This window comes from Rasamsonia emersonii, assembly GCF_000968595.1.
Source record: "Rasamsonia emersonii CBS 393.64 chromosome Unknown ctg1118621760400, whole genome shotgun sequence".
NCBI classification, from domain to species: Eukaryota; Fungi; Ascomycota; class Eurotiomycetes; order Eurotiales; family Trichocomaceae; genus Rasamsonia; species Rasamsonia emersonii.
In genome coordinates, this window is record NW_013563027.1 from 14,442 (window position 1) to 30,136 (window position 15,695).

At 49.3% G+C, this 15,695-nt stretch overlaps 5 protein-coding genes across 5 annotated transcripts; 3 read left to right on the top strand and 2 right to left on the bottom strand.

The window, feature by feature from the left end:
- Window positions 1-580: 580 nt before the first annotated feature.
- Window positions 581-2,309, top strand: T310_6348 (Ribonuclease T(2); the record flags this gene model as incomplete). The annotated part of the gene is made up of 6 exons (XM_013470820.1): window positions 581-837; window positions 945-1,239; window positions 1,355-1,547; window positions 1,620-1,859; window positions 1,936-2,045; window positions 2,163-2,309. The coding sequence occupies 6 exons, from the start codon at window positions 581-583 to the stop codon at window positions 2,307-2,309; spliced, it is 1,242 nt and encodes a 413-aa protein (XP_013326274.1).
- A 1,580-nt stretch (window positions 2,310-3,889) lies between these two features.
- On the bottom strand, window positions 3,890-6,288 carry T310_6349 (C2H2 transcription factor Swi5; the record flags this gene model as incomplete). Its single annotated transcript, XM_013470821.1, has 2 exons — window positions 3,890-5,523; window positions 5,574-6,288. The coding sequence occupies 2 exons, from the start codon at window positions 6,286-6,288 to the stop codon at window positions 3,890-3,892; spliced, it is 2,349 nt and encodes a 782-aa protein (XP_013326275.1).
- A 1,400-nt stretch (window positions 6,289-7,688) lies between these two features.
- Window positions 7,689-8,287, top strand: T310_6350 (Ubiquitin; the record flags this gene model as incomplete). The annotated part of the gene is made up of 3 exons (XM_013470822.1): window positions 7,689-7,782; window positions 7,859-8,139; window positions 8,198-8,287. The coding sequence occupies 3 exons, from the start codon at window positions 7,689-7,691 to the stop codon at window positions 8,285-8,287; spliced, it is 465 nt and encodes a 154-aa protein (XP_013326276.1).
- Window positions 8,288-8,494: 207 nt separating this feature from the next.
- On the bottom strand, window positions 8,495-10,295 carry T310_6351 (Chitinase; the record flags this gene model as incomplete). The annotated part of the gene is made up of 8 exons (XM_013470823.1): window positions 8,495-9,069; window positions 9,132-9,215; window positions 9,273-9,333; window positions 9,395-9,444; window positions 9,501-9,530; window positions 9,586-9,839; window positions 9,925-10,025; window positions 10,137-10,295. 8 exons carry the CDS (start codon window positions 10,293-10,295, stop codon window positions 8,495-8,497), a joined length of 1,314 nt encoding a protein of 437 aa, XP_013326277.1.
- Window positions 10,296-13,078: 2,783 nt separating this feature from the next.
- T310_6352 (uncharacterized protein) lies at window positions 13,079-15,061 on the top strand (the record flags this gene model as incomplete). The annotated part of the gene is made up of 6 exons (XM_013470824.1): window positions 13,079-13,165; window positions 13,232-13,529; window positions 13,627-13,685; window positions 14,064-14,258; window positions 14,341-14,390; window positions 14,629-15,061. 6 exons carry the CDS (start codon window positions 13,079-13,081, stop codon window positions 15,059-15,061), a joined length of 1,122 nt encoding a protein of 373 aa, XP_013326278.1.
- Window positions 15,062-15,695: the final 634 nt, after the last annotated feature.

Consider the following 15,695-nt stretch of genomic DNA (forward strand, 5'->3'; position numbering starts at 1 on the left):
AAATTATTTATGATACCCTACTCTTAAAGCCGGAAGAGAAAAATATATAGACCAACTTGCAAAGCAGCAGAGACCATAGATCTACGTCATCCTGTATTTTAGTGCGTCGAATCTACGGAGACTTGGCTGCAAAAGAATGTCATTTTATATAAGCCTTGGTAGGACTGACGAATGCAAGGCCAGGCTAGTCGCTTCGTCATGCTGTGTACGCAGGTACCCATGGAAACTGACCAATAGAGTGTGGGGGAACACCTGTCACACCCCAGATATGCTTAGGTCATCAGGTCATCCGACATAACTAGCTGCAGCAGGGTACGTGACTACATGTAATGTGTCTGTTGACGCCTCTGAAGATAGCTCTCAACTGAATTATCCTTATATTTTGATCAAAGCGATAATGAATGCTGCATTTCTGGGAATGTTGAACAAATTTTGAAGCTTGAGTGGACCTCTGAAGTCGACAACCTGACCTAGTAGAAGCTATCAGGCAGACAGCGAGTACATTCGGGACATACGGTGTACCTGAAGCTACATTCTATCTCGTGCCCTGTACAGCTGCAGCATTTTTACACTGTAGGAGATGCCAGGGCCACAAGAGATTTTAAAGACGGTTACCAGCTCCCTTGGTCTGCTGGGTCTACAGAGCCCGCTCGGGCTCCATTCATCGGAAGATGGGTACGCTGCCTGTCCAAAACCCGAGTTGAGCTGCCAGACACGATTCGATAGCCAAGACACTTGCTGCTTTAACTACCCCGGTGGGCAGTTTCTTCAGACACAGTTCTGGGATGCAGATCCTGCTGTTGGTCCGGATGATTCCTGGACGATACACGGGTTGTGGTAAGTTTGGAAACTGGGCAGCTTCTCTCTCTCTCGTCCTTCCTTTTTCTTTCCTGCTTATGCTACATTTCAGCCTATTGGACATCTCTTACGATCTCCTCTGTTAGGCCAGACCATTGCGACGGGAGCTTTGATCAGTATTGTGATTCGTCCAGGCGATATAGCAATATATCCCTGATTCTCGTCGACTCTGGTCGAGCCGATCTGCTCGAATTCATGCAAGAGTATTGGAAGGATTTACGTGGAGATGATGCCAGCTTGTGGGAGCACGAATGGAACAAGCACGGCACCTGCATTAGCACGCTGGAGACTCGGTGCTACACGGACTATATTCCGCAACAGGAGGTCGTCGATTATTTCAACAAGACGGTCGAACTCTTCCAGTTCTTGCCTTCCTATGAGGTGTGCCCCAGTATTTCCTTTTTTTTACCTTTTTTCGAAATTTTGAATGCCATTATGCTTCGAAGGGAAATATTGCTATTGAAAACTGACATCTACTTTTCTGTGTCCTATCCAGATTCTAGCCAAAGCCGGAATTGTCCCATCTCACGAAGAGGTGTATTCCTTGGATGAGATTCAAAACGCGCTGAGAGAGGCTCATGGAGCTGAGGTCACTGTACGATGTCGACACAATTCCTTGAATGAAATATGGTACCACTTCAATGTCGCAGGAAGACTGCAGACTGGGAAATTCATGCCCGCCGATGCAGGTTTGTGGTCCCATTCTACGAGTGCGAATGAGAGCGACGAACTATGTTCTCAACACTGATCATCTTCTTCAGTTGGCCCTTCGTCGAATTGCCCTCGAACAGGAATCCGTTACCCTCCCAAGAGGTCACCCCCTACCAGACCAAAACCGACCACAACTACTTCGCATAGCGGACCCGAACCAACAGGCCCGCCTGTTCTAAAAGGACACTTGAAAGTATTCACTCTGAACCACAGACGGGGATGCCTTATTAGCCGTGGTACCTGGTTCACGTCCGGCACGTGCGCAACGTTCAGAGCAAAGGATATTGAGGGTTAGTGACGGATATCTCCTCAAACAAGAAAATTAAAAACGATAATTAAGATAATATACTGACATTGACACCATAGGAAATCATTTAGACGGCGGATTCACTCTGGAATCCAGCAAAGGACCGTGTACATTCGAGGAAGACATCTTCACCTGTGGGCCATGGATCAAGAATCCTGTTATATTTCAGGTAGTTCCTTTTCCTCGTCATACCATATATCCATTATCCTGTCCCGAGACAGACAGGCAAGCAGACAGACAGACAGACAGACAGATAGCTGACATTACCTGACATGCACACATACAGCTACTCGACGACGGCAAACTCAGCTTCAACGGAAACGCCACTTTCTTCGCAGACAAAGCGCCCAAGGGACCCGTGCAGAGCAAGATCTTTGCCTCAAAGGAGGATCATCCGATCAATCTGGAGATCGTTTGGGATGCGCTATCATGAAAGAACGTGTATCACATCTCAATCAGAACCAAATGGGCCTACGTAGGCATTTGTTCGTTCGTTCATTTGTCCGTTTCTTCTATTTTTGGCTGTTTAATCAATTAGACTTTTGGATTGAAGACTTGGAGACAGCGAAAGGCAGGTCCTAATTATATAGAATATATATATAATTAGAAGAAAGACGACAACGAGCAAATTAACTGAAATGGCTGATTTATTGATTATTTTTGATTGACTTGCCTTGTTCCTATCTGCATCACTCGTGCCAGATATCTATCCCACCCAATCCAACGAAGGGAGATTATATAAATAGAATCAATAATTCGTTTTAGAAAGAAAGAAGGAAAGAAAGAAAGAAATTCGTCGTTCCCAAGTTCGCTGTGAGCCGTCTCGTCTCGTCACACAAAGGAAGGAATATATATAACCATGGATATACGTACCTAAGAATAGGAATGAAAAATAAAATCACCGGAAACAAAGCCAAGGAGACTGTCACGCGAGAGTGGTGGTGGGTGAGAGTTGTTTTCGTCTCTACACTATATAAACCCGACTCGGAACCGCCGCAAAGTACAGTTATACTCTGTTTACTTTACTATTACTATACGACACGACACGACGCGTTGAGGGCGCTTATGTGGCTTGCATGACTTTTCTGAACGAGTGGACGTCTTCTTGCAAATCTCGAAGATGGTGAACTTTGCTTCGATTATTTCTCCTCTTTCTTTTGTGTGAACCTTGATCTTCTCTTTGACCCCTCCCCTCTCTCTCTCTCTCGACAAGAGCAATTCTATTTATTACTCGGTCTTCTACAAGTGATGCCGTCATGATCAGATCAAATTCATTACTGCTCGGTGCTCACTAACGTACACGTCACCCACAAGAGAATTATCATTAAGGATGACACACGGGATGGCCAACCAACATTCATTCGAGTTCGTTCAAGGAAGGCAAAACATGACCGATCGCACACAAAGGAAACTCGTTTTCATACATCGTCTAAGGAACAGGGGGGACATTCAAATGAAATCGGCATAACAGGGCGTAACAACATAGCATGACATGAGACATGAAATGAAAGAAATGAGGCAAAGTCGGAGAATTGACACAAGAGGGAAAGAAAATGACATGGGGAAACTGGCCGAAAACATAACATAAAGATGAAAAAAAGACTCTACCGGTTCGCCCAAGGTACGAGCTGTGCCGGATCGTCGCCCAAAGAACCGCCGTATCGTCATTTCAAGAGAGCCGAATCGAATGTTGTACAGTTTCATTAAATTGCCCTCGAAAGGGTCAAAATCAAGAAGAAAAATTGAAATCCCAAAGAGCGAGGCCACTATAGTCGAAGACGTTCATTCGTTGTGAAGTCATGCCAGTCACATAAGCGTCATCAACGTGTCGTGTCGTGTCGTAACTCGTGTCGTGTCGTGTCGTATCGTGTCGTGTCCATATATCCCTATCCCCAACCAGAACGCCGGTAGAGATAGTCAAATACCAGATGTTTCTTTTCTCATTTCCTTTTGGGAAGCATGAGTCTTCGAACATAGTCCCAACTGTGAAGTAATGTGCAGCCCGTGGCTTCATCACTGGAAGAAGACATCAGAAGGATTGTCGTTGTACTCCACCAAAAACTCATCATTCAATGACGGCTTCCCCTGGAACAAATCCAAGTCACCAAAGGTGGATCCAGTTGCAAAGTCGGGCAAACTCGACATTTCAGACTCGTTGAAGCCAGGAAACTGGTCCTTATCAAAGCTGGACGAGGCATCCTGGTTGATGAAAAAGTCAATATCAGATTCGGTGGACGAGCCAGTAAGACCAGGAACCGTCTCAGGGGAGGACAAATTGTTGGCAGTCGAATTCATCGCGGCTTCTGAGTCGAGGCCTTCTGCGGCTTCCGAAATCGGTGGCAGGTCTGAAAGTTCCTCCGGAATCTGCTCCAAAGCCTGCTTAGATGGAGATCTGGTGAGGTTGCCGTCATCTGTGGATGGAGTGTATGGACGGTGGCTCCCGGCTGGAGAGGGCTTGTTGCCCGTGCTGTATCCAGGGGACGCTGGTGGAGTAAAGGTGAAGACGTCGGACGGCAGGCAGTAGTTGTTAGGCGCGAACATCGCAACCTCTTCCGTCGGGCTAGATCCACGAATGCTCATATTTTCAAAGCCTTTCGTGGGAGGAGAGCTGCAGGAGCTCTCTGAACCAGAGACCGAAGAAGCAGCCGCCTTCGCAGCAACCTTTTCACGAGTCCGCGCCGCCTTCTCCTGCCTCTCTTCCATATCTGGCCTGTTTTTCTTCGGCCGGCCACGCTTTGTTGTCTTTCTCACCACACCCTGATAGCCTCCGATACACATTCCTCGCTGCCTGTGGCGAGTCAAAGCATCATGTCGTGCGAAGACGTTTCCGCAGAGACATTCATAGGGCTTATCGCCAGTGTGGATCTTGGCATGCCGTTTGAGATCATGTCCACGCACAAAGCATTTGTCACAGTGATTACATTTGTATTGACGGTCACCAAGATGGGTTTGGATGTGAGATTTGATATTCTCCTTCCGTCCAAACCTTCTGTCGCAACCAGGATGCAGGCAGATCCACTTTCCGTCCTCGTCCGGTCCTGAAATGTACGAGGCGATTTCTTCGATCGTAATACCCGTCTCCGTAATGGAAGCCTTAATTCTGGAATCAAGGTTCAGACTGTCGATGGAGGCGGGCCGTGGGGACAACTTTGGTTTGGTGGAAGTCACATTGACCGGCTTCTTGGGGCTTGCACGGGAAGGGGTTGCTGGGACAATAGGGACTTTCGGGTTTTTCCCTGAATTCTCTCCAGGCAGAGGCATAAATGCGAGTTCTGGTGATGATTGGAATGACACCGACGCCGACGATGGCTGCGAATGATGCTGTTCCTCGCGCTTCGACGTGGTGTTGAAAGATTCGCTCTTGGTCACTGTCTGAAACTCTGAACTTTCGAAATCGCTCTCCTGATTGTTCGCCGTATCAAAGGGTTCAAAATTAATGGGAGCAGTGTCTGGGGGAGACGGCACATCGACCTTGGGCTCGGTGAAGTTGCTTCCAGGAACTCCCTGCAGCGACTTTGCTCGCTGCATGAACGCTGATTGGGGTGTTTGCAAATTCTTTGTGGGTGATCCATTGACGTTCTGACTGTATGGAGCAAGCTCCGAGGTGTGCCGGAATGGGGTTGTTGCCGGCGTGATTGGGAAGTAATCTAGGCACCATTAGGACGAGGGGTCTTCTGTCTTTGAAGTTGTTACTTACTGGAATTGATCTGGTTTATGGGGGTCGACGGTCTCTGTGAGTGTTGGCTCAGGTCCGACTGCACAGACATTCGTCTGATGCCGCCAGGAACCGACTTGTCGAATCCTTGGGGCAATCCGGAATTGTCAACGAGGTACGAATTCCAGGTTGCATCGTTCACATATTGAGGGTTCAAGCCACTACCATACGGCATGTTGGCATTCCCAAGTTGTTGCTGTTGCTGTTGCTGGATGTGCCCGAAAGATGCTTTCAGATGCTGATTTCTCGGGTCTTGATTTTCAGCACCAAAGGCGTCCGGGCCCATGCAAGCATTGTTAGGGAAGTTTTCGCTGCTGGAGGGGTTAGTAAAACCGTCCAAGCCATCCTGACTGAATGACTGGTATTCAGCACTCGAAGCCGAGACATTTGGCAGCTCGAAGTACGGAGGGCCCTGTCGAGTCAGGCGCTGCTGCTGGGCCTCGCGAAGCACGTTTTGATTTTGCTGGTATACACCTGCGTTGGACATCGATTCGTCCGATCCCTGCGACAATTGACCCGACTGCAAGTTTGGAGCCCGTTGATCAAGACTCATACCATGTCTGTGCATGGCATATCGCTGCATTGCCGGCGCTGGAAGATTAGGGACCTTCGCAGCCTCCAGGGATACCGGTGTCGAATTCTGCCGTCGGTGTTGCCGATGGCGTCTCTGAATGTTGCTGGTCGGACTGGCCAGCATGATGACGGAATTGAAGTCCGAACGGGAGGTATATCACAATATATCAGGATGCGATACGTTTTGAATTCTCTGAAAAGATGAAATTGAGGAGATTCGAAAAACTTTTTTGGGAGAAAATTTTGTCAGTACGATGGTGCGACTATCTGAGACATGGTGGGCGGACCTTTGGCAGCGCTGGCCGGTGGGCCACCGGACTTAAGAGATGAACACCCAGCCACTCGATATATAAGAGATTTTCTTTGTTTCCCTCGCAATGTCGGATGGCAATTGGACCTTCGTCGAAACGGTTGGGACTCGAAAAAAGTCCTCGCGCTTCCTATAAAACCCTTATCTTGTAAGCTTCTGTCCTCTTCCAACGGATACAGAGAAGCGGAGAAAACTTAGCCTGGCCCGCGAGAGTCTCCTCTCAGGGCCGCAAAAGTTCCAATATAACTAGACCAATATAGACAATAGATAGAGATATAATTTGGAGGTCAAGTTAAGGAGTGAATAAAGATTTCAAGGTGGTGCGACCGTAGACTTGTAAGAAGTAGTCGGCAGCTCGGGGATCTACTTCGGTCAACAATGGGCTTTGTTGGCCCAGCAACAACCAGGGCAGCGTCTGGGCCGCCGGGGAAACCCAATTACCTAGGAACCAAGCGGCTGCGCCTAGGGCGGGTAGGTACCGCTGTTTCGCAGGCCGCCGCCCCAGTAGCTACCTAGTTCGCTGCCAATGCACGGTGGATCGATCGAGTATTTTCGCCATCCTTGCGTCCGCCCTTCTGGGCGCAGGGCTGAGAGATTCATCTCCCCGATCGATCCCGCTTAGCAGTTCATCTAATTATTAGCAGCAAATCTCCACTCCCCGTCTCAAACCTCAATAATCTGGCAGCATCTGCACGAAGGAGCTGTTTGTGAGTGAGAAAAGTTTCCGACGAACTCATCCCTTGCAATAATTGACTCCATAGACCTATTTACACGATCCATCTGGAAATGGCATCGTTTACAAATGGTCTTGAGGTGAGGTGAGAGGGAGACTTGAAAACTGAGAGTTCGTCCCAGGAGGTTCTTGATGGGGGAACCTGTAAACAGTAGCCTAGGACACTTATCACGTGATCTGCATTCGGAAAAACATATTTTCCCCAACCGGTCAGAGAGCACCCCCGTCAAGCACGTGATCACACAAATGGATTTTGACACAAGCGGCTCCCACAATTTCCGCTTATCCAACAACGATTTGCACAGAAGAAGGTTGAGGAAGACAATTTGTCGAGGTAAGTGTCTGCGCAGCATCCGGCATTGTCTGCGATCATTTCTTCTCGATATTTCATCTACCAGAATATTTCTTCTTGCTTGTCCATGCAATCTGAGGATGAAAAAATACTCAAATACTGACTCTTCTGACATAGGCCTTCGTCAAGATGCAGATCTTCGTCAAGACCCTCACGGGTAAGACTATCACCCTCGAGGTGGAGTCTTCGGACACCATTGACAATGTCAAGTCCAAGATTCAGGGTACGAAAAATTCCCACACTGTCTTTCCGAATCTTTCCCAACGGCGGCGGCCCATGACTGATTCTTTCCCACACAGACAAGGAGGGAATTCCCCCGGACCAGCAGCGTCTGATCTTCGCTGGTAAGCAGCTCGAGGACGGGCGCACCCTGTCCGACTACAACATCCAGAAGGAGTCGACCCTTCACCTGGTGCTCCGCCTGCGTGGTGGTGCCAAGAAGCGCAAGAAGAAGGTCTACACCACCCCGAAGAAGATCAAGCACAAGCGCAAGAAGACCAGGCTGGCCGTCCTCAAGTACTACAAGGTCGACAGCGACGGCAAGATCGAGCGTCTCCGCCGCGAGTGCCCGTCTGCTGAGGTAAATTCCAGTCCTGTACAATGCGTTTATGAAGGATTCCGAACTGACGAATTTCTAGTGCGGTGCCGGTGTCTTCATGGCTGCTATGCACAACCGCCAGTACTGCGGCAAGTGCCACCTTACCTACGTCTTCGATGACTCCAAATAAACGATATGTATGATACATCATCTACATGTCATGTCGATGATGAAGGATAGTTAGCCGCAAGATAGATCAAATGCAGACGCTGTTCCGGTGTCCTGATATTTCTGCTCAAAATCTCCCTAGTTTCTAATGCTGTAAATTCCAAAATTATGCCATATACCCAATTTATGCGATAGTTCAAATTCCACATGTCTCTGAGAACCCGATTCTTCACTCCCCAGGGAATCCAGCTCTCAGATTATCATACTTGCTTTCCGGGTATTCGAGGTTATTGGGCGACTGCTCCAGGGCACTTATACCGCCAATGTCTTCGACAAAAGTGCCGATCAGGCTGCCATCGGCTTTGTTGGCAGTCTTGCCGCCGCGGTCACCGCTGCTCTCCCACCACATGCCTCCGCCCAGTCCCCACTGTCGAATGAAGTTCGCCTTCAGCTCGCCGGCGGCCACGGTGTCGTACGAGACCATCGTCCTCGTCGCGGGGTCGTAGCTCCACGATGCGCCCACGCTGGGGTCGAAGTGCTCGGTCGCTCCGGGCCTCGGCAGCGCCTTGTAGTCCCAGACGCCTTGCTCCCAGCTGCCTTCACCTACTCCCGAGAAGGGAGTGCCCGGTCCGTCCGTATTCTGAAAAGCGCGTCCGTAGAGAGGCATTCCCAGTACCATCTTTGAGGGTGGCACCCCTCCAACTTGAATGTAGTGGTTGAGCGCGGCAACCGTGGAAAACGGTGTGCTGCTGCTGTTGGAAGGATATAGGTTTGCCTGGTGACCAGCGATCTGGTCCCACGAGCCTGTACAAACTCATTAATTAGACGCAAGATCTATAGAATGGATGATATCGAAAACAACAAACCTGAATAATCATAGCCCATCAAGTTATAGAAATCGAGGTAAGGGGTCATCTCGTGAAGTCGAAGTTTGCTGAAGTTCGTAGGGCCTAAACACAACAGTCAGAATTGCAGCTTATTAAGACACTCCAGGGCATAATAATTACCGGCTGGGCAGGCAATGGTGAGAAGGAATTTCCGGTTTGGACCAGCGGCTTGGTCCAGTGTCTAGATAGATGCTGTCAGTCGCGCGGAAATGATTCCAATCAAAATAATCACACAGACATACCTCTCGGCATTTCTGGAGGAGCAGAACGAAATTCCGGGCTTGCGTATCGTCTAGAAATAATGTTAAGACCTAGCCCTGTTGATTCCATTTGACACTTCAATCTTACCCTGAGGATATTCCCAATCGATATCGATACCTTTTATATAACCAGTCAGCTCACGAAAAAGCAGCAATTGGAAAACCTTCCTTACCATCCAATCCCAAGTCAAGAACCAATTTTGTAGCAGTCTGAGCAAAAGTCGTACGGCCCACCTCGGTGCTGGCTGGTTGGGCAAAGTTGGGCGAATAGGTCCAGCCACCGATGGAGAGAAGGACCTTGAGCTTCCTGTTCCGCTTCTTAAGCAAGAAAAGCTGCTTGATGCAGCCGTAGACGTTCGTGCCCTGGTCGTTCCACGAGTCTCCCGGGTAGTGTTTCTCGACGTCTGACCAGGTGTCTGTCAGATATCTGCAGGTTTCAAGTCAAAGACATCAGCATTGTTCAATGGTTGCTGACAGGTTTGTTTTGTTCCTCCAAAGGGCCAGGTGCTTACACTTCGCCGCTGTCTGGTCTCACGTTGGCGAAAGAATACAGGACATGGGTAAGTTTTTCCGCAGGTAACTCCTGAGGATGGTGGTTGCGGCCATAAATTGCCTGGAAGAATATTAGCGTCAGTTCAAGCTAACTCAAGGACCTGAGCATGTAGCATCTCGATCAAAAATCGGAATCATCTGGATCAGAGTTATACGACTGTAATGCACATACCCAGTTGACGAAATACGCCACAGATCTGAATCCCGACATGGTGGTATTCTCTCCAGAGATCCCTGTTGCTGCTGGCGGCGGTGGTATTGGTGTTGATGTTGGTGTTGTCGTCTTGTTACCACTACCGTGTTTCCTCAAGCCACCAAGCAGCCGACGCATGCCTGGCGGTTCGAAGCTAAAGGCGCTGGGTTCCGGCAGGACCGTCCACAGACCTACGAAAACCGCAGCGGAAGAAAGGAGAAGAAGGAAGAAGGGTGATCTGAACCGGTTGTTGGGCGCCACGGTTGCTGGTGTTGTTGTTGTTGCTGCTGCTTTTTATATATGAGTATATTATAAGAATTGTCAACCGTGAAAGTAAAGCTGATGCCTCGTGTTTAGTTGATCAGGGATGTGAGTGACAGCTTGTACATGCATGGCCATGCATGGGTGCCAAAATATCGAGCTGCTGCGCCACACCTATAGCTGGAACTATTGGCTGGCTATAAATAAATTTGGCAATGCAGTCGGGACAGGGGACTGGTCGGTGATGTCATGACGGGTGGGACTGTGGCTGAAGGGGTATGTGGCTTGACAGTCGAGAGCATCGCCAACAATGGATTCATAGAAGGAACTGGAATCAGAATTGTGGTTTATATGCGCTCAATTCAAGTTATTGAGCCTCAAAAATAAAAAAAATGAATTGTTCTTTTGGTGTTGCGGATGGAGAGCTATTATTTACTATCCAGCCTTAATTCATTTAAGCACCGAATCTTGTTTCTCTAGTACATGTAAGCAAGAAGCACAGTAGAAGTACATGTATATGGTTCGTTTCTCTTTCACAGTAGATATTGTTATTGTTGTTGTTTCGTAACTACATATGTACGCTCGATGTGTATAGTATTACTCCGACAACCTGATGGGTACTACATTATATAAAACCGTATCGATTCAACTACAATCCACTGAAGGGATACTGGGCGTTTAGCCCAGGCGGAGTATTCTCCCACTCGATTGTGTAAGAGGAAAAAAAGGATACAGCAGGCTAACATGTGAAAATTGATGGATGCAGGACGGCGAGTCTGTGCTCGCTGGAACGTGGGCGTTGCTAACATTTGGATTGCCGCAGCCTGTCTCTCGTACCGATTCGGATTGGAGCAGGATCCAATAAGGGATCATCTCTTTAGCTCTGCGACTATGTCAAGCACAGTAGGACATACATATGGCCCGATTACCCCTACCGTATTATCCAAGAGATCTCCGACCCTGCCTCTCGAGCGGAACTCCAAACGCCATAGAAACGACTGCAGCTAACGACGCTGTCATGGGTACCCACCTATTGTCGATGTGTTTCCCTAAAAAGTGACCCTCGACGTGGGCTCTGGAGACTAAATAATTAGCGTAGTTCAAAGGAGACTCGCATGACTGCTGCTGAGTCCTGACGCAGAACTGCATACTAGTCACACCGCTTAAGGTTTCTTTTCCCGAACCCATTGCCGTCCGATGGTCTAAAACAGGAACGGTTTAATAAACCCAGCAAACACTACTAAATAATACATGCAATTAGTGCACCGAATCCAAACCGCCGGGCCACAAAAAAGAGGCGTAAAGCGAATCCTGCCCCCACAGCAAACTGTCACCCCTTCAATGTGAAAAGAGGGGAAGGTGGCAAATTCAGCGGACACTTCTCCACTGTAGGAGGAAGAAGCGTGCAATTTCGAATTCGCACGTGCTATGACCCAGACAAATCTGGATGCCCCAAACCGTGCGCTGGACCAAAAAAAAAAGTGTGCTGAAAACGAGCAAGTCTCCAGTCTTCACACTGGGATGGCCAGCCTCTGCTTTAGCACAGGACGGTGGAGGAAGTGACGTGAAAATCCTTTGGGGTAGGTGAAATTTGCCACGATCTGCGATCTCGGATGGGCCCGGTCCTGAAGATCAATGTTGTCTTGGATAGTGCGGATTGGATTGCCGCATGACGGCGCTGTCCGAAGGCTAGAAGCACTGCAGGGATAGCTGAAATCCTGAATGCTATTCTCTCCAGATCGAGATCTCCCCCGATATGGAACCGCATAGTGGGTCGGTCGTGCAGGTCACCTTTAGGCTTCGTGGTCTCTGTCCTAGACCAGTTTGGTAGAAGAACAGCAGTCCAAGAATGGCAACCATCGATCCATGCACAAGCCACAAAGACGGAATTGGCGGTGGGTGGCGTCTTGGTGACTGGCGGGATTGACTAGCCGAGGAGTCATAGTTCGATCGCAGGCCTCTAGTTCGGTTAGTTAGTTGCAGCGAGATTTTTCGTCGATGATCTGTGGGAAGCGACAAGCCTCAGCTGAATCGACCTGAAGGCTGAGCGGCAGCTTATTCGGGGTGGCGATTGGCAGGCGACCATTTTCTATTTTCTAGACCAAGAGATCGCGGAACGCATGGTCCACGCGGCAGAGGAACGGCCTGGCTTAGCGATCACCGATCACAGATCGCTCCGACGACTCCGGTTCTCTGGGAGGAACCCGGCACTTGGCTAGTGTTCCCTGTGGGGACGATCAGTCACGATCTATCAACGCAGCCCCGATCGTGCCATTGCGATCGATGGAGCCTTTTTTTTTTTCAGCTGCCTCGGAACGGCACCAGAGCTCTCAGCAGGAGATCCCCGCAAGGGACACGAAATCCAAAATAGGAAAAAAAAAATAATGATATAAAGAAAAAGGGGAAGAAAGCGAGAGAACAGTGTGGAACGTGCAGACAAACCAGACCTGGTTAGTCAAACGACCGGCCAGCTAAGGATACGGCAACTTTGATGGCTGGTGCTTGCAAGACGATCCATCGCGTCAGCTATGCGACGGAAGATCGCGCTAGATAGAGTCCAATATTATGATCCATGGATAACGTTCTTTAATTGAACGTTCATCAGCCAATTAGAGGGCTGTTCCTGGACCAAATGGCCCAACACCTTTTGTGTATTCATTATGTGGGTTCACAACACTCGGCCCGGCGCTGTCTTCGAAGCGCAAGAGACATACTCGAATCGAGAACAAATCATATCGTCTTTCTTAGTAGGTTTCTGGGCGCTCTAGCGTAGCAGACAGCTCTTGGATAGGACACGTTACTTGAAGATCTAGACCAGGACTCTCAGTGGATCGTCTGACGCATTGACTCGATCTGATTATATACAACACATCAAGCAGACGCCCGCGCCGCTAAGTGTGCACGGTGTCCTAGCCCATGCAGACATCGGTAGAGACCGGCCTCAGTGCGAGAAAGATGGGAGAGTTATTGAAAGTAGACAATCATCGCCGGAAGACAAGAGTCATCGGACAAAAAAAAGAAAAGAAAAGAAAAGAACCAATGCCATCTCTGCCAATTATAGCAAAAATGCAACCCAAGTCGATGCCATGCAAACATTCTTTTTTTTCGCCAGTGAGGTCTATATATGCAATCCCTGCGACAAGGCATTAAAAATCGAGTGCAATGGATATCGCCCCTCAAGTAGAATGATTCTTGCGACACCAGGTAGCATTAGCACCCTGCGCTGAAGAAGTTTCCGTCGTGTTGTTCACGGTAAACGCGTGGGAGGTTCGAGTGTTCGAGTAAGGTAGGTGAGCCAGGAAGTAGGGATTGATGCCTGCAATCCTTGATCGACTGAACGTAATCAATCCAGTATTCGCAACGGACGTTCGTAAATCAGGATAGTCCGCATCGTCATCGTAGGAAGGATTTTTCGTGGGTGTGTGCAAACGTCAGGTTTGTGACCGAATCCAGTTCAGCAATTCAGCAAGAGAAGGGTCCTCGTCCACCCAGTGGCCAGCCCTCACATCAGCTGCGTGGAGGTCCGAAACGACGAACTGATCAGTAACGCTGGCAAGTTCCTAGCAGGTACGAAGCCTTCGTTAGCGATGGGCAGGGAGTGGATCGAGTCCCGAGTCGCGTAGGAACTACACTCACACTTTGTAGGATCGCATCGATTTCTCGCAGTCGAGCAGTGTCACCGGGCTTGACGTTGGAACGGTTGATCTGCCATCGTCGTACGGCGGCTACACGAAGGTAGAGCTTGTGTGCTTGGAATCGACGGGCGATCGCGTCGAGAATACTCTGAGAACGAATGGAAAAGGTCAGCAACGGGTGTGGAAGAATAAGAAAAGGGCCCAGGTACGATCCCACTCACCATCTTAGTTGAGCCTTTCTGGTCTCTTCATTGCCACCTTGACTCTGGATTGACGCCATGTTGTAGTTGGCGGCCAGAAGACGTTGGGCGGCTGCAAGACTCTCCTGGAGCACCCGGTAAGCCTCGTGTCTCGTGTCCCCCGACGGCATGTTCATCGCCTGTTCCGAAATGTGGAGTTGGAGGGTTCGATAATCGTTCATCAGTTCGGCAACTCTCAAAGCTCGGGCATCGTTGACTAGATACGGTCAGATGCTGAATGCTGCAACACTGTCGCATTCTTTTTTTATGGATCTTCTCGGGAAGACTCACGACCGTCAGCCATGTCGAAGGAAGGAAACACACAAATCTATATAGAACAGTACACAAAACAAAAGCACAACATAACACAAATACGAGGAAAGATCAAAGGAAAGGAGTGGCTCGTCAATTGGGTTACGCTTCTTTTCTTCTTCTACGCCGTGGACAACGGGATACTCCTCTTAAGCTTATGTATGTTTTGATGGAAACAGCTCCTCAAGGTCGCTCCCATTGCAGACAGGTTAATTGGCACACTATCCAGACGTGGCTGGCTGCGCCAATGGATATTGCACATTGCATACTAAGGGGATCAACGGCAGGAGGAAACAATCAGATCTCGAGACGTGCCAGTGGATCTCAGAATACCAAGCTTGGGCATTGGTCCCTGCGACAGGTACATCGCGAAAACCATGCCGTTGGAAAGCCGGGGCAGGCCCAGCAGACAACTAGAAAGGCACGGAAGGCTAATTGGCAGCATATCGGTCCATGATGGAGATCGTGCCTCAGGCTGCATCTCAGTTGGGCCAAATCAGAGATGCCACGGGCTTTGGCGATATAGGCGGCCGGGGCCGCAGTGGATTCGCCGGCAGCTTGGGTGGATGCGGGAGTGGAGGCTGCTTTAGCGAGCGGGTACCTGGGCGTGTCGGCGCAGAAGCAAAAATTCGCCGCCAGCACAGCTGTCCCGCTCGACGCCACAAAAAAAGACCCTATCAGACCACTCTTAGCCAGATCGGTGAACGGGAAAATCAAAGAAAATCGGTAAAAAAGGCAAAAAATCTGAGTTGAGCCACAAACCAGAGGCAAAACCACAGCAGCTGCTGATGCGAAAGCCACACCACCGAAGCTGAACAGTTGCTCCACAGAAGACAATCGTGCCGGTGGCGGATCTGCTTGTATTTACCTACTCGACAAAAATAGACTCGACGAACCTACCAAGTATGTAAGCCTCCATTTACAACTCATGCCGTGAGATCCGCTGCTGTCTGCACTGCCTGGCCCTGCTGCAGCAAGTGAGAGATCTGAAGTTAGGATCGGAGGCTCCATCTTCTGCGAACAGCTACCTGCTGGAAGTGCAACTACCCGGCCAGTGCATGCCGTTGCCACAATTTATCAACAGGGCGCAC